Source organism: Nymphaea colorata, chromosome 3 (assembly GCF_008831285.2).
Source record: "Nymphaea colorata isolate Beijing-Zhang1983 chromosome 3, ASM883128v2, whole genome shotgun sequence".
Classification (NCBI taxonomy): Eukaryota; Viridiplantae; Streptophyta; class Magnoliopsida; order Nymphaeales; family Nymphaeaceae; genus Nymphaea; species Nymphaea colorata.
In genome coordinates this window covers 10,461,295-10,481,309 of record NC_045140.1, presented here as the reverse complement: position 1 = coordinate 10,481,309, position 20,015 = coordinate 10,461,295, and the positions used below count along the sequence as shown (strand labels likewise).

At 39.7% G+C, this 20,015-nt stretch overlaps 2 protein-coding genes across 2 annotated transcripts in view; one reads left to right on the top strand and one right to left on the bottom strand.

Annotated features, from left to right (window-relative positions):
* Positions 1–648: 648 nt before the first annotated feature.
* Positions 649–20,015, top strand: part of LOC116250105 (uncharacterized) — a 61,822-nt gene continuing 42,455 nt past the window's right edge. Inside the window, exons 1-3 of the mRNA XM_031623498.2 lie at positions 649–997; positions 1,654–2,804; positions 13,146–13,800. Coding sequence (XP_031479358.1) covers positions 914–997; positions 1,654–2,804; positions 13,146–13,800 — 1,890 coding nt within the window. The 5' untranslated portion in view covers positions 649–913. The remainder of the gene's footprint in view (positions 998–1,653; positions 2,805–13,145; positions 13,801–20,015) is intronic.
* LOC126409898 (uncharacterized) lies at positions 7,324–10,377 on the bottom strand. The gene is made up of 2 exons (XM_050076682.1): positions 8,413–10,377; positions 7,324–8,131 (listed from the first exon to the last, which is right to left on the bottom strand). The coding sequence occupies exons 1-2, from the start codon at positions 9,494–9,496 to the stop codon at positions 8,094–8,096; spliced, it is 1,122 nt and encodes a 373-aa protein (XP_049932639.1). The 5' UTR covers positions 9,497–10,377; the 3' UTR covers positions 7,324–8,093.

Here is a 20,015-nt window from a genome sequence, read left to right as displayed (position 1 = left end):
ACTATAATGAATGGCGCTATCATCAAAATTTGAATGTAGTCTCAGATAATTGATAGTTACATCGGCATCATTTTGAAAATTTTGCCGAAATCTTGAGTTTTAATAAAATTTTCACAAAAATTGCACCATGTTATACTTCCAAGCGTTCATTATTGAGGAAGGAAATCTCAGAAAAAAAACCGTTCCGGTTAGCGATGTATAATCCAGGCAAACTCCCCTTCTTCTCTGTTAAATTACTTTTAATGCCTCCGAAATTGGAGGATTCTCAGATCTTAATTACTTGAGTATTGCTCAAGTTGTTCTGATCTAACATAAGATGATAACTTCCAATTTGACAACTTCGGGAAGCAACCAGTGTTATAAAACGATTTCTAAACCGAATCGGTGAGGCTATCAATTTGATGAATCGGCGGATTCACCAACTCAGGTGAGTAGGGCAAAATTGTTTGCAAAAATCGGTTTAAAAAAAAAAATGAAAAGATGTAGATAAAATAATTAAAAATAAGATAAAATACATTAAAAATTAATCAAATTTATGTGGCTCCTCCATTGAATCGGCCACATATTTGATTTTTTTTTGTCCATGGGCAGACCTTTGAGCATTTTTATCAAAATTTGGATCCCCATTTGTTAACTTTTGAAGTTGGAACAACGAGACCCATCGCCGCGCCGCCCAGCTTTGCCCTAAGCCCGTTATTTTCGCGCTCCCTCAGGTCCTCCTACTGTCTCCCTCTCTCTCTCTACAGGGTACAGGGAGGGAGAGTATCAGAAGACCTATATAACTCGTTCTTTATCATCATCTCCCTCCCCTTCTTCTCCTTTCAGGTGAAGCGAAGCTTCCCGTGCCTTTCCTCTTCGACCTTTCTCTTTTTAGCTCATACTATATGGGTGAGGAGGCTCCGTTCTAGCGGCAATGACACTCCCCCTCCAGAGGATATTTGCTATGAGCAGCTGCTTAAGTGCTCGTTGCTACGTCGTTTCTCGACTACTCCCAATGGTACGTGCGCTCTCCGTGGCTGTGCATTAATTTCGAGTCTCTTTCTCTGTTTGGTCTTAAGTTATGATGGCAGGTGAGTTATTGAAAATATTTGTTAATGCTCATTACGTAATATTAAGATTGGAGTTCTTTTTTTCTCCTTCGATTGCTTTTCGGCAAAATGGTCTCCGTTCGTAAGCTAAATTTCGTGGAAGAATTGGCAAATTTAGTATTCTGTTTAATGAAAGATTGGTTTTCTACGCACGAATATTCATTGAATACAATGAAAGAGAATTGTAACGCTTTTCGCAAGTTTAGGAGAAAAAAGATCATTGTTTTGCTTTTCCCTGGAGCTGTTTGTAATGTTGGAGAACTTTAGTCGTTTGCCGTTCGTGGCAATAATTTGTCCGTGATTTAGCCCTGCTAAATGCAGTAATATACTGTACTCCAACATGGTGAAAGATGCGTGATGAGAAGAATTTAGATGTATGTGAGAATGGTGAGGGACGAACCGATGCTTGGCAGTTCCTTTGCTGCTTTAAGGTGTTCCTTGATTTTATGAATCATGACTGGTTATATTTTTTTTGGTGAATCCTTATGAATTAGTTTATATTCCTGTTCACTAATGCGCTAAATTTGCTTCACTTTTTTGCCACCTACTATGGTGCCTCCTGCAGGAGCGATTTCAAGCTTTGCGATGCCCATTTGGTAGCGTCTTCGTTTATTCGTCATGGAAGGAAGATACGGGCAGGAATGTTATTAGACTTAAGTTACGGAAGCCGGTGGAGAAAAACAGTAATATTGTGGTTCCTGTAACTGCGGTTTCTTCTTCTAGATCGCTTTTAGCTGATGTCAATTCCCAAAAAGACTCATTAGGATGCTTAGTACAAGGGTCACAAAGTTTGCAAAGAAAAGGAGCTCCAAGGAAAATAAATTCTTTGGTGGTCTCATCGTCATGCATTCTGAACAGTCCAAGTACGTTGAAGCATAGCAAATTTAGTTCCAAGGCAGTTGGTTCTTCTGTAGCACAAAACAATCACATAGATGAAAATGGTATAATTCATGAAGCTGCTATAACACCAGAATCTACAGCTGAAGGCAGTTCTCAAGTTGGCAAAAGGAAAAAAAATCTTTCTCACAGTAAGAAAACAAAGTCCTCATTAGTTGGTGAGGGAACTGCATCGAAGGAGACTTCACATCAGAAGAAGCACACAGACAAAAAATCTAATGGTAAAATTGCTCCACAGCAGTCTGAGGTTGTCCCAAAGGCTGATAGCCATTACAATGGTGTGAAAAAAAGGAAATCAACAGCTGCTTCAAAGAAGAAGAAACCTGAAATTGATGCATCACATGGTAAAGGTGCTGGGAAAGATGCTGTTGTTGCTGTAAAAAGTAATGACCGGAAAGAGATTGAATCTGAAGATGATCCTCAGATTCATCAACCAGTGGAAAAATTGGAAGCCTCTAAATCAAAGAAGCCTTCCAAGAAATCAGCAGCCAAGAGTGCACAAAGTAACCCATCACAAGCAGGAAAAACGTGCCCTGTGATTTCACCAGTTCTAAGTGAAACTGAGAATTCCCAGCAACATCTGGGCCCGCTGTATCCTCCTCTTGGAAAAACTGTTGTTATAGTCGAATCCATTACAAAAGCCAAGACTATTCAAAATTATCTGGGAGACATGTTTCAAGTTTTACCAAGTTATGGCCATGTTCGAAATTTAGCTGCCAGGTCAGGATCAGTTCGCCCTGATGATGACTTCAGTATGGTTTGGGAGGTTCCTTCAACTGCATGGACTCATCTGACAAGTATCAAGGTAGCACTTAATCGGTATGGCTCATCCTTTCTACTTTGATTTCTGGATGCCATCTTATGGTTTGCCTCTTCCATGGGATCTGCTGCTGTTCACATGTTAGGGGACTTGAAGGTGTGATTTTCCATCGCAATTTTTTCAAGCATATTGTTGAACATCACAACAGTTGCAAATCTTCAACATAAACTCTTTACAATTGTTAGTTAGCTTCTTGTTGGTATGAATTTCATTGAATGTGGCAAGGAAGATAGGGCATTCTTGTTATCTGCTGGGAATGGAATCTCATGTACTTACTTTCCTGATTGAAATATTGCGTGGAATTTTGGAAGTTTGGGGTATTCTCTATCTCTAATTATGGTATAGAGTCGTACACTTCATGACTTTGGTATCATTAGCCGTTTGGTTCAATGTTGTGAAAAGCGTATCATAAGCCGTATTGGTCCAGCTTTAAGATACACTATATTGTAACATATCATAAATTTATTATATTTTTAATTCAAAAAGTCAAGAAAAATAAAAAAATCCAAAAAATTCAAGAATAACATGTTCTTCATAAAAAACATGTTTTACATAATGATAAACTTATTATAGCTATGAAGTTATGATTCATCATTCATAAACATCATAATTCATAACAATATCATTCTGGTAAGCACATCAAGATATATATCATAATTCATAAGTTCATAGCCATAGATTCATGAGTCAGACCATAAGTCTATGAGATAACACATCAAAAACAAGTTTTAAAATTTTAAATGTTATGCATTACAACACAAGGTGATCATGAAATGGTGAAAATTTTCAATGTCAGTACATATAACAAATGAAAGCACTCTCAACTCTCATTCATAATCTTCATCATCTTCATCTCCACCTGTATCTTCATCTTTATCTTCATCTTCGTGAAGTTGAAGATCCTCACCGACATATCCAGTAGGCTCTCCTTCATCAACAATTTCTGTTCTTTCATCTTCAAGGTTGAAGCATTGAAGATCATGATAATCAAATATTGTAGTTGGTTCTTCCTCAATTCATGGTTCTAGATCATCAAAGTTTTCCAAGCTGATAAGATCAAACTGAGATGTGTGCTTCTTGCTAATGTTTTTTGTATTTGTCTTTGTTAAATAAGAGAAAACTTGTTAGTATATAATTATATGAATTATAAAACAAATGTATGCTATCTTAAGCTATATTACCTTTGTTTGAACCTCATATTCTATCGAACAAAAACAAGGTCATTCAACCTTTTATGTTCAAGCAGTGTTCATATTCTTGCTGTGGATATGTTGGAAAAAACTTCAATTCCTTTCACATCCACTAGCACTACATGTCTGGCTGAGGACTTTAATTGCAAAAAGTTTTAAGGTTTAGACAATCATCCCAAACCTATTCCAACACAAACCTAAACAAAAATTTAAGGGAATCTCATGTACAAGTACACTAACAAAAAAGATAACAAATGCAAAGTAAATTAAAAATTTCTATGTATCTACCTGAACGCATGGTTGTCCTGGTTTGAATGGCTGTGCTTATTCCCATGTCACCTCTACAATTATCATACGAATCAAACTTATTGTGCACAACATCTTGTGCTCTAGAATCTATCATTAACACTTTAGCACAATTTAGCAAACCTTGCAGACTACATTGTCTTTTTTAAATGTAGTAGAACATCTGATGGTAGAAATTAGATAGTAAGCTAATGCATGAAGACGTTGATGAAGCTATCAAGTCCACCTTTTATCTATAATCTTCAATATGAGCATGTATAACTTTTTCTTCCCTTTCAAGTTGTCTTGAATTGCTTCTTTTGCTTTATCCGAAGCTTCACATAAGGACCCTGTGGAAGGCCTATCCTCGCTGTTAACTAGTCTGAGGACTTTAACTAATAGGACACAAATCTTCAATGGTTTTACACATGATTCCTAGAATTCATTATTAAATATAATATCCATTACTAGAGAAGTTTTTTATTTTTTTTATGAGCTTGTGGATACGTAGCCCCATTCCTCACTAGAGAACATCTGCCTCAATGGAGTTCTTTGTTTCACTATACTCTGCACAATCAACACATTTGTGGCAAATCTAGTTTGTTTAAGTCGTATTAATTCAACTCTTTTTGTAAATTTTCTCCTCAAACTCAATACACACACATGATTATAGATAGATTAATATCTTGGCATTGGTCAACAGTTGATTTCGTTTCATACATCTCACCAAAATCTTGATGTATTAGACTAACACAATGAATGACACATGTTCTACAATAAAATGTTCTATACTTTTTGTTACGAGAGAGAGAGAGAGGCAGCAAAAAGTTGTCTTGCATTACGTGACCCTAATCTCTATTAAGAGATTAGGGTTAGGGAAAATTACAAGAGAAGTCCACTAAAAGTAACAAAACATTTAAAGAGACCTTCCCTAACTTCCTAATATTTCAGAAAACCCCTTTTTTGTATCTTTAACACTCCCCCTCAAGCTGGAGCATATATGTCAATCATGCTCAGCTTGTTACAACATCTCAGGAAATCGCCTATGGGAAGAGCTTTAGTGAGAATATCTGCTGCCTGATCTTCTGAGGAGACATGAATAGTGCTAACAATTCCTCCTTGAACTAAGTCCCGAATATAGTGGCAATCCACTTCAATGTGTTTAGTCCGCTCATGGAAGACAGGATTGTTAGCGATATATGTAGCTGCCTTGTTGTCACAATACATCTTCATTGGGAGATTCACTGAGACATCCAACTCTACAAGTAGTGATCTAACCCACGACATTTCAGCCACAGTTTGAGCCATAGCCCTATATTCTGACTCAGCACTAGAACGAGCCACAACATTCTGCTTCTTGCTCCTCCAGGAAATAAGATTACCGCCCACAAAGACACAAAACCCGGTAGTAGACTTCCTATCATCTACAGATCCAGCATAATCAGCATCACTATACGCCTCGATGTCAACACATTCTCCTTTCTTGAACCATAGCCCCTTTCCCGGGGCTGATTTCAAGTATCTTACAATCATTAGAGCTGCATCCCAGTGAACTTTTCGGGGTTTTTCCATGAATTGGCTCAACTTATTCACAGCAAAGCTAATGTCGGGACGAGTGACAGTCAAATATAACAGTTTCCCTATCAGAGATCTGTAAGATCTAGAGTCAAACGGCTCTGAGTCATCATCATGTATATGAATGCGAGGATTCATGGGAAGTGTGGCAGGTTTAGCCCCCAATAGTCCTGTTTCCTGTAGAAGATCAAGAGCATATTTCCTTTGAGACACTACAACTCCTTTATTACTACGAGCCACCTCAATACCAAGAAAATAACGAAGTTGTCCAAGGTCTTTCGTAACAAAGTGTTGCTGTAAAAACTCCTTTGTTTGAGCTATCTCTTGATCATTTTCCCCTGTAAGAACAATATCATCCACGTAGACAATCAATATCACAAGTCCTGCTGAGCCTCGCTTGATAAACAATGAGTGATCAAGTTGGGATCGGCTAAATCCACACTTAGATAACACTTCAGTAAGCTTTTGGAACCATGCACGGGGACTCTGTTTGAGTCCATAAATAGCCTTCTTTAACTTGCATACCTTGGAACACTCCCCTTGTCGCTCAAAACCAGGTGGTTGATGCATATAAACAATTTCAGAAAGGTCTCCATACAGAAAGGCATTTTTGACATCCAATTGAAAAAGAGGCCACTCTCGTTGGACAGCAAGAGAGATAATCAAGCGAATAGTGCCCAACCGGGCCACAGGCGAAAAGGTCTCAAAGAAGTCAACACCATAAGTCTGAGTATAACCTTTTGCGACAAGACGGGCCTTGAACCTTTCAACTGACCCATCAGAATGATACTTGATGGTGAATACCCATCGTGAGCCAACCACATCACAGCGTGTTGGGGGGTCTACCAAATCCCAAGTCTCCCGAGAAAGAAGAGCATCCATTTCCTCCTGCATAGCTTGTCGCCAACGTGGATCTAACAGGGCGTGATGGTGCGAGGACGGGATAACATGACTAGATAAAGCTTGATCAAACTGTACTAAGTGTGTACTCAGATGAGCAGTAGAGACCGAATTAGATATAGGATGTAAGGTACACTGTCGCTTGCCCTTGCGAATAGCAATAGGGAGATCTGCTGCAGAATAGTCATCACTTAAACCTGAGTCAGTCTTATCAGTAGAGCTTACCTCTTGAGACGATGCTGGTGGACGGTCGAGAGAGGGACCTAGACGACGAGTGTAAACCAACGGAGGCTCAAGAAAACGTTCATGTGACCTAGGTTGAGATGATGGAAATGACTCAAGTGACACTGGTGGAATAGGAAGAGGTATAGGTGCATGCATCTCAGATGAAGAGGGACTTGACGGAGGGAAATAAGGACGAGACTCAAAGAAGGTAACATCCGCACTGATAATGTCTTTCTTGGTCACGGGATCAAAGCATTTGTATCCCTTTTGATTAGCTGAATAGCCAATAAAGATACATTTGATAGCTTGGGCAGCCAGTTTGCTTTTGTTCGGGCTAGGATATGTGCGAAGCAAGTGCATCCAAAAACTTTGGGAGGTAAATGAAATAATGAACGCCCTGGATATAGAATTTGAATTGGAATACGGTCTTGAATGGAGGAAGAGGGTAATCTATTAATGAGGTAACACGCAGTAAGGATAGCATCACCCCAAAAATAGGCAGGCATGTGAGAATGTAACATGAGGGTACGAGCTACGTTTAGGAGTTGCCGATGTTTGCGTTCGGCTACACCATTCTGTTGGGACGTATGTGGACAAGTATATTGAGGTCGAATTCCATGGTCGGCATAAAACTGAAGTAGAATGGAAGACTTGAATTCAAGAGCATTATCAGTGCGAATATTTTTGACAATGAATCCAAACTGAGTTTTTATTTCCTTGATAAATTTTTGAAGAATACATATGACTTCAGATCTTTCCCTTAACAAGAAAACCCAACTGACTCTAGTAAAATCATCAACTAGAACAAGATAATATCGAAAACATGATCGAAAAGGAACCCGACTAGGACCCCATACATCCACATGAATGAGATCAAAAGGACTCTGACTCGATGGACTCTGACTCGAAGGAAAGCTGCTCCGTGTATGCTTGCCCAACTGGCAGGCATCACATAAGAAGGACTCTGATGCAGGAATGTCTGGAAACATGCGACGAAGTTTTGGTACGGACGGATGACCCAATCTGAGATGCCATTGGAAGGGAGAAGGCTTGGAAGGGACTGAAGATGCAGCAACATCAACTGGGATTGACAAAAAATAAAGGCCCTCACGCTCATGGCCGCCACCAATCATCTTCCCAGTTGGTAAGTCCTGAAAAGAACAAGAGTCAGATTCAAAAATGACTTTACATTGTAAGTCGATAGCTAGCTGCTTCACAGATATCAAATTAACAGGAAACTGAGGTGCATATAGCACATGTGTAATAGTGCCTAAATGTGGAAGATAAATATCACCGCTACCCAAAACAGGGGACAACTTGCCATCGGCCAGCTTAACATACTGTGGTGTAGAAAATCTGACAAATGATGAAAAATTTTGTGGTTGATTACAACAATGTCTAGAAGCGCCCGAGTCTATCATCCATGTCATACCTGGATCAGCAGTAGGAGCACCAACAGAGAATGCTGAATCTACAACAGCAGCATTGGTAGATGTAGAGGCAGATGTAGAGCCAGACCTCTGAGCAAGAACACGATCATATTCATCCTTACTTAGGTTAAGAGAATATGACATAAATATAGAAGGATCAGTAGAAGACTCAACCATAGATATTGTTGCCTTTGAATGAGTTGCCTGGGATGAAGAAGGACCTCTGCTTGTGGTGATTCTACCTCCACCACGTCCAGAGGAAACATTAGACCTGAGGTGAGGATGTTTGTCCCAACAACGGTCCTCTAGATGACCAATTTTGCCACAATAAGAGCACTGAAATCTGCCACGTCCAGCACCACGGCCCGTACCACGCCCCCTAGTGCCTCCAAAAGAACTAGGGCCCCGTCCTCCTGATATCACAAGTGCAGAGACTGGTATGTCATGCGTAGTCTGAGAAAGAGTGGCTGCAAAGCGACTCAGCCTATTATACGTGTCTGCTAAATCTGGAAGTTCACTGCCTGTTAGAATTTGAGACTTTGCCACAGAGTATTCTGAAGATAGGCCAGATAAGAACTTTGCCACCATACCAGTCTCAACGTGTGATGCATAACAATGCTGGCAAGGTGGGCGAAGAGCCTTTAACCGTTCATATGCAGCAGTCAAAGTAGCAAAATATTGAGATAGGTCCTGATCCCCTTGTCGAATGTTGCATAACTCCTCTTCTAGTTGTAGGATCTTGATTACATTAGTGGCATGCGAGTATGTCTTTCTCAAGAAAGACCACATATCCTTGGCCTTGGTATAATATGCAATAGTTGGGGCTATATGAGACTCCACACTATTCATAATCCAAGACATAACAATATAATTATCTTCATCCCACGCAGCATATATTCCTTTTTTCTCAATAGGTTCATCCTCCTCAAGAATATATTTCTTCCTATGACCAGCCACCGACATTATGAATACCCTAGACCATATTTCATAATTTGAGCCATTAAGTTTCATCGTGGTTCCATAAGAGAATGAATTCCCAGCCATCTTGTAGTCAGTAGACCCTTCAGATTTACTGTTTTCAGCCATAGTAAATAAAGAAGACCAGATTGACGCAAACGTTTAAAGAAGGAGGGCTAGGAAATTACTGTCACTTCAGATCTGATTTAGCCGATGACAAAAACAAGAATGAACTCCCAACGACTGAAGACTGTTGCTCCCAACGACTGAAGACTGCTGCCACTTATAACAGCAGCTAGTTCTCATAAAACTTCCTGTCCACGTGTCAAAGAAAGCCACGAAATCAAACAAAAACTTGTACTAAGGATCAGCAACAGTCCTCACGCAGCCTTTCTTTACTGAATTTGTATCCACGATCTATAGAAAAAATCTGATCATATTCAAAAACCTGAATTTATAAGCAGCACATAGACTCCACAAAGCATCCACAACACCTCACGCAGCTTGACTTTACCGAAACTGTATTTACGATCATCACAAACCACAGCGTCACACGTCACGCTGCATCCACAATAGTCTCTTCATACGACCAATATGAGGATCTGATCACGCCTTCCACATAGGCGTGATCAGGTCCTCCTTCTCACGGCACGCCCAACCCCTATTCCCTCACTGTCTCCTTATTGGGTGATAAGAGGGAATAAGGAGTAGCGGTGACAAGGGAGAGAACGAGAGAAAAAAAAAAAAAAGGAACGAACTCACTTGGCTGTTCGTCGGAGAAGATGGTGATCGCCGGAGAAGGTCACCGGAAAGTGCACTCTGCCGTCGACGCCCACACCCGCTCTGATACCATGTTACGAGAGAGAGAGAGAGGCAGCAAAAAGTTGTCTTGCATTACGTGACCCTAATCTCTATTAAGAGATTAGGGTTAGGGAAAATTACAAGAGAAGTCCACTAAAAGTAACAAAACATTTAAAGAGACCTTCCCTAACTTCCTAATATTTCAGAAAACCCCTTTTTTGTATCTTTAACACTTTTGAAACAACATAAAACCTACAACTCTATAATTTGTTGCATTGTTTGTAATAAACTGTACAATGCTTGCAGGTCCAACCTCTTGTACGATATTATCAGGAACATTGAACAAAATCTCAACAGTCTTAGGGACATCAGACAAATCAAAAGATTTCAAGAACATTGTACTTTTAGGGCAATAAACAAGAAAATTCAGAAGTGTTCTTGACCGTGTATCAATCTATCCATTTGCCATCATGGTGTGACCTATTTCTTTCCAGCTTAATTTCAATTCGTCGCAATATTTTGTTACTTCTTTTACCGTAGCTTGAAGAATTTTGCCCCTCAACTAATGATACAACGACCTAGAAACTATCACATCTGCCATGGCCTGAAACTGAAAGGAATTAGCTACATTGAAGGGAATACATGTATTATAAAACCATTTCCCTACTGTCAGTTATGCTTGATATAACATATCTTTAGATGACATAGCAACACAAATATGAGGCTGAGAACATGAGCCAGTATAAGAAGAGAAAATGTTCCCAATGGAACCAACACTAAACCTGCCACCAGGAACTCTACCACAAAGTCCACGACCACGCTTAATATCTGGTGCACCTCTTTTCTTCCTCCCTGAAGGACCAGATCTACGTTCTTTATACATGATTCTTTTCCCTTTACCTCTTGAACTCTTCACATCTGTTCAGTATAGCCTTGATTTGCTTCTTCCATTTGTTTTTGTACCTTCTTTTGATGTAAACATTAACTATATCTGAACATTGCTGACACATAAATTGAGGCAAAGGTTTTTTTGGTTTTCCAGTGCATGACTGCATGGAGCTACATCAAAATGTGTCCTTGCAAAATGGTGCTTCATTCTAATAATCCCTCCTTAAAATATGTTGTCTCAAAAACCTATATTTGATTCTTAGCCGGTCATTCTCCTTTACCCTTTTGTATCACTACTATGTGGGGTCAGACAATGATATCTTCACAAAAAAATGAAATCCTATGGTAAAAATATATGAATCTAAAAACAAGAGATTTCATATCTTACAGAGAAGGAATCGAAAAATCCCATTTCCTCCCAACAGGAATCAGCCAGCCATGCACAAATCTATGGTTTAATTGACAATTCTACAGTAAAAATTGATGATTTTCCATCTAAGTGGCAAAGTCTCTCTCTCTCTCTCTCCTCCAACTCTAGAATAAGGTTAGAAATGAAAGGGCAATTTTTCAAAAACGTTTCATGAAAAAAGGGGTTAAGACACCTTATTTTCGAAATCGACCCGTATCCTTGTATCGTATGTTACGGATCCTATATCAAACGTTACGATACACCACCTATTTACGATACAAGTGGTGTATTGTATTGTGTTTTCCAAGTGCGATGGTATGTATCGTATGATACGGCCCTGTATCATATGATACATACAACACTGACTTTGGTTGATTGAACAACTCATCTTGATCCTTGTTTAGTAAGGACAAAATTTCTGTCATAATGTAAAAATGCGCTAACATCCTTTTGGTTCTCCAGCGTATACTTTATGAGTTTATGTGCCTCTTAGTGTAATGCAGCATCTTACATAGAAGCCACAATGAGTTCTTCCCACTAGGCCAAATGGTTGGCTTGAGTCCTTCAAACTGAAGGTGGTTGAGGTGTTGACTCTCAAGTGCATTACATGGCATAAACTGCTAGGATTCTATAGCTTGACAATATAAAAAATAAAATCCTAAAAAATCCATAAATGTCCATGATACTATCCCTTCGTATAATTTTTTACTAGAATTTGGTTTTCTAGAACTTGCCAATCTAGAAGATAAGAGCACAAACACAAAGAGAACAATCCAATGTAGAGTAAGAAGGTTCAAGTGGATAACAGTTCACACTCTTTGATTGCCCCTTCTCACACGAGATGAACATATTGTACATTGATGAGGAGGAGTCATCCTATTTATCTCCACATGAGCACATTGCACCTCAAAGTTGTCTCACCTAAAAATTTTTGATGCTTGATGTGTGGCTTGTACATCTTTAAGTCTCTTTGCAAGGGATAGTCAGCTCCAGCATTCTTGCAGTGTGCGTCATCTTCAGCTGCATGAAATTGCAAATTTGCTAACATATGCTCAGTGCCACAGTGCCACTGTTGGGGAAAGTTTACTGTTTTCTCTATATTTTCCACATGTTCTAGCTTGAATGTGTTTTAGCATATGAGTGCTAATTGTGGAATTGTGGCTAGCCTGTTTTGGGGTTCCAAGTTGTTTTCTGGATCATTTGGCATAATACCTTTGTCAAATGGATAATGTTGAAGATACATTAATGTCCATTTCGTGAAGTTTCCGGCATGAGTTCTATACAAGGGGATGCAGGATTCGAATCAAAATGGGAGATTTATCCGATGGCAGCAATCTTTGTACTTCGAGATCACTGACTTTAGATCTGCAACAGTTTCTTTTATTAAGTGCCTACCTTGTATCTGGCTTACCAGTTAGTAGCACTTCATCATTTAAAATGCCTAATGCATGCTTGAATAAGAGAAAGTGGAGCAGCTTGCTGACCTTTTCCGGTTTCTTTTGGTTCCAGATTCCAAATTTACAACTCTTAATTTTCTTGTTTTTTGGCATTTATAGTTGGGAATTTTCTGTCCGTAACTTTTTGTGGAAGCCCAAATACTTTTGTTAATAATTTTGAAGTTCTGTTCATGTCTCTCATTGCTAATGATTTTTCCTCTTTCTTGTAATATGCTTTTATCAGTGCAGTGAATCTTATCCTTGCAACGGATCCTGATCGTGAAGGAGAGGCAATTGCTTGGCATATTGCTGAAATGTTACGCCAGCAGGGTTCATTACATGAAAACATTAGAGTTGCTAGAGTTGTCTTTCATGAGATAACCGAGTCAGCCATTAAAGCTGCACTGCAGGCTCCCCGAGATATAAGCATGAACTTGGTTAATGCTTATCTTGCACGTTCTGCTCTTGATTATCTGATTGGTTTCAATGTTTCACCTATTCTATGGAGGAAGTTACCTGGATGCCAATCAGCTGGTAGAGTTCAGTCTGCTGCTTTGGCTCTTGTCTGTGACAGGGAAAGAGAAATCGAGCAATTTAAAGCTCAAGAGTACTGGACGGTTGAAGCTGAGTCATCTTCCATTGAAGTACCTTCCTTGAGCAAAGCCACTTGTCTAAAGGCACGCTTGACCCACTTCAATTCAAAAAAGCTCGAGAAGTTCTCTATTACTTCTCAAGAAGAGGCGGATAGCATCGTGCAGAATGTTTCTGCTTCTAACTTCAGAGTTGAAGGTGTTAATTTCAGTAAAATGCATAAAAATCCTCTTCCACCATATATTACATCTACGCTTCAGCAGGATGCTGCAAACAGGCTGTCATTTTCTGCAGCATACACAATGAAGGTCATACATGCTTCTGACCTTAATTTTTATTGTTTTTTTCATGTTATATGTTGCTTATAAGTAGTAGTAACCTGCAACCCTCGACGTAACTACTTGTGTTATTATGCATATACTAATCTTAATTCCTCCCTATGAACACATCACATATTCATATATTTGTTAGCCTTTAGCCAAGAGGTAGGTGATCCTTGTTGACACGTGATGAATATGTGGTGCAGAGACCTGATAATGTCTTTGTATTTAATATCTAACTTTAACTTACGATGTTCTTAAGAGATTGCTCTTCTAGCATTTGACTTTAACAAATGAAAAACTTGAGAGTTTATGTTGAACTCAAATATGGTGTTACAATTTCCTGACCTGTGAGATGTTTTATCACCTTTTCCACTTTTCTTTTCATATTTGCACTTGTTAGACTTGGCAGCTTGGTCCATTTCAGATTTCATGTTGTGAATGTGGAGGAATTTTATGGAAAATAGTCTTTATTCTGTGTGGTGGTTCCCTACTATTGCCCACATATTTACACAGATGAATATGAAATGGCTTTTTATGTTTATTGGTTTATTTTTATTGTCAGGCTGGGTCTAGCAGACACCAGAAGCAACTAAAGTAAAAGAGAAATTATTTGGCATAAAAAAATGTAAATTGCTCCTGTATTTATCAGACATTGATAGCATAATCTTGTTTTGCCTAGTGCTTAGCCATTTCTCTCTCATGCTACTTTATCGGACATTTCTCCCACTGCATATCATCAGTCGGCCTAGTGGCTATACCCCTTTAGACCACTTGGAATTCTTAGCCACAAACTGTTAGGCAACATTAAGTGGTATTGATGAATACTGTCAATGGCTAAGTAGCTATATGTCTAGATGTATTTTCTTTGTTAGAAGGCAGGGTCATAGACTTGTTAGTTCTTGTTTGTGGAACTTTTTTAATTCCATATTGTCTTAAGTGCAGAACTTAATGCATTGGCTCAAAGCAGAGCTTGAGTTGCATTATCAAGTCTGAATAATGGGATAGCAAGAAGCATCCCAGCCATATCACAATGGCAAAAGAATATGCCAAGTCCACATCTCCTTCTGTTTACTTAATTGGTTAATTCTAAGTTCATGAGTAATTCTTAAAACTAAAGTAGACTTGGTAAAGGCAAAGTTCAAAAACTGACAGCAACATAAAAAATGTTTGAGGAAGTGATGTCTAAAATCATGTAAGATACTGATAAGGGTGAAACTAAGAGTAGTACCTTAGGAACTATGATTGTCATCGAAATTTGATATCAAGGGTCCATGAAAAAGACAAGAGCAAGGGAACAGTGGTTTTTAGGATTTGGGTTCTTTACAGGTTCCGCTTGTCATTTCTAAGATTCAGGTTTCCTATTTTAGGCACTTTCTGTTGACTACTTGATGCTTATGCTTTCTTTTAGAGGAATTCCTGATGCAAGAAATTTTCCTGCTTTATTTATACATAATTTTGCTTGCTGCAGGAAACTGGGAGTGCTTTTTTATTATTATTTTTAAATAATGATGAAATTATAGAAACTGTTGTGGCTCTTAATGCATCAATGCAAATAGATATCCTTGTGGAAATATCCTCAAACTGAATGTCAGTAACCTCTTTTTCCCTTCATGCCATGCACACTCACCCGTAGGCCCCACGTTGCAGAACTCACCTACTATTCATATTCTTAAAATTATTGAGTTTTAAAATTTTCTAGATTTCCTGAAGGAAAAATAAAATTCTCCAGAAGATATCTTGCTGAGAGTGATATCGGTGAGTATGCTATAACCATGAGAAACGTCCAGAAAAGAGTAATACTCCATCTATTTATGTCTGCTCCCACTTGACTGGGTCATAGATTCTCATCCATGGGGAGCTTTAAGCAAGAGTCTTGATGTACCTGATCTATATGCCGTTAACATCGGGAGAGTCGGGAGATCAATGATTCTAGACATTTCATAGCTATGATTATTAACTTTAAACATTTATATTGCATTCTCGACATATCTAAACCTTCAGTCATTTCAATAGCCTGGATTCCTTGCTCGATTTGAGCCATGTCATCCTCCTGAAAGAAATGAGGATCTTTCTTTTTCTTGGAACACCCCCAGGTGGACTGGTGCTGGTGCTAGACTGTCATCAATCATATCTTTCTTATGTTTTGAATGTAGATTTTTGAGTGATGTAATCTAACTTGTAGATGAACGAAACTTCAAACTAAGGTACTTACACTAGAAGACAACAAGGAAGACAACATAAAACAAAAGTAACTTTTAACTTCATTCAACATCCAATGTATGCAAAATAGAATTGTTGCCCATTTATATGGGCGAGAGTAGCAATGGGTCAGGTCCTGTACAAGTGCCCGACCCAAACAGACCCACATAGACATCACATGAACATACGTACAAAGTGAATCACAAAATAACATATGTAACTCAAAATTACAATTCAACCCTTGGTCTGCCTCGAGTATCTACGCAGAGGCACCTCCTCTCGTGTGTGCTCTAGGTCCACAGGGGATCCCATGGTTGAAGGTTCATGAACTGTACTGATGCTCGAAGGTGGAACCTGAGGCGAAGAACTGGACCCAGGAGAGTGACGGGTCTGGTCCTGCCCTGCATCATTCTCCTTTGGTTGGAGAGAAGTTGTATCTAACGAATCATTGTTACCAGAGTAAGGAAACAGATCAAAAACATTGAAAATCGGCGAAATATGCCAATCCTCAGGAAGCTCAAGCAGATAAGCATTTGTTCCTAGACGACGACTGATACGGAAAGGGCCATATTTCCTAGGATTTAACTTACTATAGGTAGCAAGAGGACATCGCTCGGGTCGTAGGTAGACCCAAACTTGTTGACCCACTTCAAAGTTGACATCTCGACGACTCTGATCAACACGAGACTTGTAGAATTCATAGCTCTCTTGGAGCTTCTGCTTCACTTGACTGTGGACATCACACATATACTCAATAGCATCAAGTGCCGCTGGAGCATGTTCTCCAGCACCTGGTACTGGGGATAAGTCAACAACATGGTTTGGGGACCGACCATATACCACTTGAAAAGGAGTCTTCCTAGTGGAACGGTTGACTGAGTTATTATATGCAAACTCAGCTATTGGTAATACTAAGTCCGAGGTTTTGGTATTTTCTCCTACAAGACACCTGAGTAAATTTCCTAAAATTCTATTGACTACTTCGGTTTGTCCATCGGTCTGAGGATGGTAAGCACTACTGAACTGAAGTTTAGTATTAAGCAGAGACCATAGTGAACGCCAGAAATGACTCAAGAACTTCGTATCTCGATCTGATGTGATTGAGCGAGGAAGTCCATGAAACCTTGTCACATCTTTGAAATAGTAAGAGACAACTAATGACGCATCTGTCGTCCTCTTGCATGGAATGAAAACGACCATCTTTGAAAATCTGTCCACAACTACCAAGATTGAATCTACTCTACGGACCGTCTTGAGAAGTCCAACAATGAAATCGATAGAAACGTGCTCCCAGGGCCTATCTAGAATAGGCAGGGGAGTATACAAGCCACTATTCTGACTATGCTCCTTTGCGATTTGGCAAGTACGACAACATTGAACAAACTTGATGACATCCTTCCTCATCTTGGGCCAATAGTAGCGTTCATCCATCAAAGAGTATGTCTTGTCCTGTCCAAAATGCCCCGACATTCCATTACCATGGAGTTTTGCAATAAGTTGTAATCGTAATGAATATTGAGGGATACACAACTTATTCCCACGGAAAAGGTAGCCATTGTGAATGGAAAATTTAGAGTCTAGGGGTTGAGACGCACTAGGGCACTCAGACCAAATGTGGCTGAAGTCTGGGTCAGCATGATACATGTCCTTGCAATTTTCAAATCTGATTACCTCCACAGACATGGACGACATCAGTAGGTTGTTCTTTCTACTGAGGGCATCTGCAACTCTATTGATCTTCCCTGATTGGTGGCGAATGGAGAATGTATACTCTTGCATGAAATTAACCCACTTGACATGACGAGCACTCATCTTCTTTTGACTATGTAGATACTTAAGTGCCTCATGATCTGTATACAAAACAAATTCTTTGTAGATTAAATACTGTCTCCAATATCGAAGGGCTCGTACAATAGCGTAGAACTCCAAGTCATAGGTAGAGTACTGACATTTTGCTCCGCTTAGCTTCTCGCTATAGAAAGCGACTGACCTCTTGTTCTGACTAAGCACAACTCCAATTCCAACCTTGAAGGCATCACATTCTACCTCAAATACCTTAGTGAAGTCTGGTAAAGCCAATACAGGGGCATGAGTTATACGATCATTGATATTGCAAAAGGCATCCTCATCCGCTTGGGTCCACTTAAAAGTTTCACCCTTGAGACACTCTTGATAGGAGCCATAATGGTGCTGAAGTTTTTTATGAATCTCCTGTAGAAAGTGGCTAAACCATGAAAACCCCTGACATTGCTCACTGTTCTCGGCGTTGGCCAATTTATGATAGCTTGCACCTTAGAGGGATCAACTTGCACTCCTTCTGACGAAACAATAAACCCCAAGAAGACAAGGTTCGAAGTGAGGAAACTACATTTCTTGGCATTAACAAACAACTTTTCCTTGCGCAAGGTCTCCAGGACTTGACACAGATGACCAAGATGATCAGAAATTATGAGGCTAAAAACCAAAATGTCATCAAAGTGCACTACAACAAACTTTTCAGTGTACGGCCGAAGGACTTGCGTCATGACACTCATGAAAGTGCTGGGTGCATTGGATAATCCAAATGGCATGACTAGCCACTCATAGAGCCCATCTCGTGTCTTAAACGCAGTTTTCTACTCATCTCCTTCTCGAATTCTTATCTAATGGTATCCGCTTTTCGAATCAATCATCAAGAACACTTGAGCTCCCGCTAGCATATCCAACATATCATCCAATCTCGGAATGAGAAAACGGTACTTAATGGTGATTTTATTGATAGCTCGACTATCCATGCACATCTGTTTCGTGCCATCTTTCTTTGGGGTCAGTAAAGCTGGAACTGCACATGGACTAACACTTTCGAATGTGACCCTTTTGCAACAGTTCATTCACTTGCCTCTGCAACTCAGCATGCTCAATGGGGTTGATCCGATAAGCAGGTAGGTTGGGTAAACTACTTCCCGGGAAAAAGTCTATTGCATGTTGAACATCTCGGTTTGGCGGCAATCTTGGAGGCAGATCATCTGGCATAATGTCTTGAAACTCAGAAATGAGTGGCACTACCTCTTTTGGAATGTCTGATGAGATCATAGACACAAGTTTAACAACCAAAGCATAGCAAAACCCATCTTCGTCACAATGATCTAAGAATTCTTTATGAGATAGTCCCACAAAACTGGATGGTTGCACTGGACGACCAACTCATTGTGTTGTGGTTTCCTTAGTGGGTAGCAAGACAACCGCTCTTAAATCTAAATGAATAAGTATTCTTGTGCCCATTATGAATAGTTTTTCGATCATACTGCCAAGGTCGACCAAGAAGAACGTGACATGCATTGATTGGAACAACGTCGCACCACACTTCATCCAGGTAATGTTGTCCCATAGAAAATTTTATTAGGCGCCGTTGGGTGACGTTAACTTCTTCTCCCTTTTTAAACCAAGCCATCTTGTAAGGTTGAGTGCACTTCTCGAGCTTCAGACCTAGGGTAGTAACTGCTTCTTGTGAAACTAGGTTCTCACACGCACCACTGTCAATAATCACATCACAAATATATCCCACACTTGCATCGAGTCCTGAAAATGTTACTACGCAACCATGAAGAATCTGACTTTTCCTTGGGTGCAGTCAAGACGTGACATATTGATAAAAGGTTGCTTATGTCATCACCATCAAAGTGTACAACATCATCCGGATCAGAACTCACATCAAACGAGCCACTTGAGGCTTCCTTACCGCCAGAATCTGGCGGTTCCTCTATAGTCTCTGCCAAATGAGTTTTTTTTTTTGGAATTTGGGCATTTTGAAGCTAAGTGTCCTAACTCATGACACCTAAACAACAGATGGTCTGGTCTGAATTACGAGTTTTAGACCGGGTGTTATAGGCTGGACCTGATTGCTCGCCTTTACCAGAGGAAGGTGGTACGGGCCTGGACTCAACAGGTTTCGAGGAGCTAGCTCCCCTAGTTGGAAAACTTGACTTGGGGTGATGTGAGGCGTCACCCATAGACAATCGGGT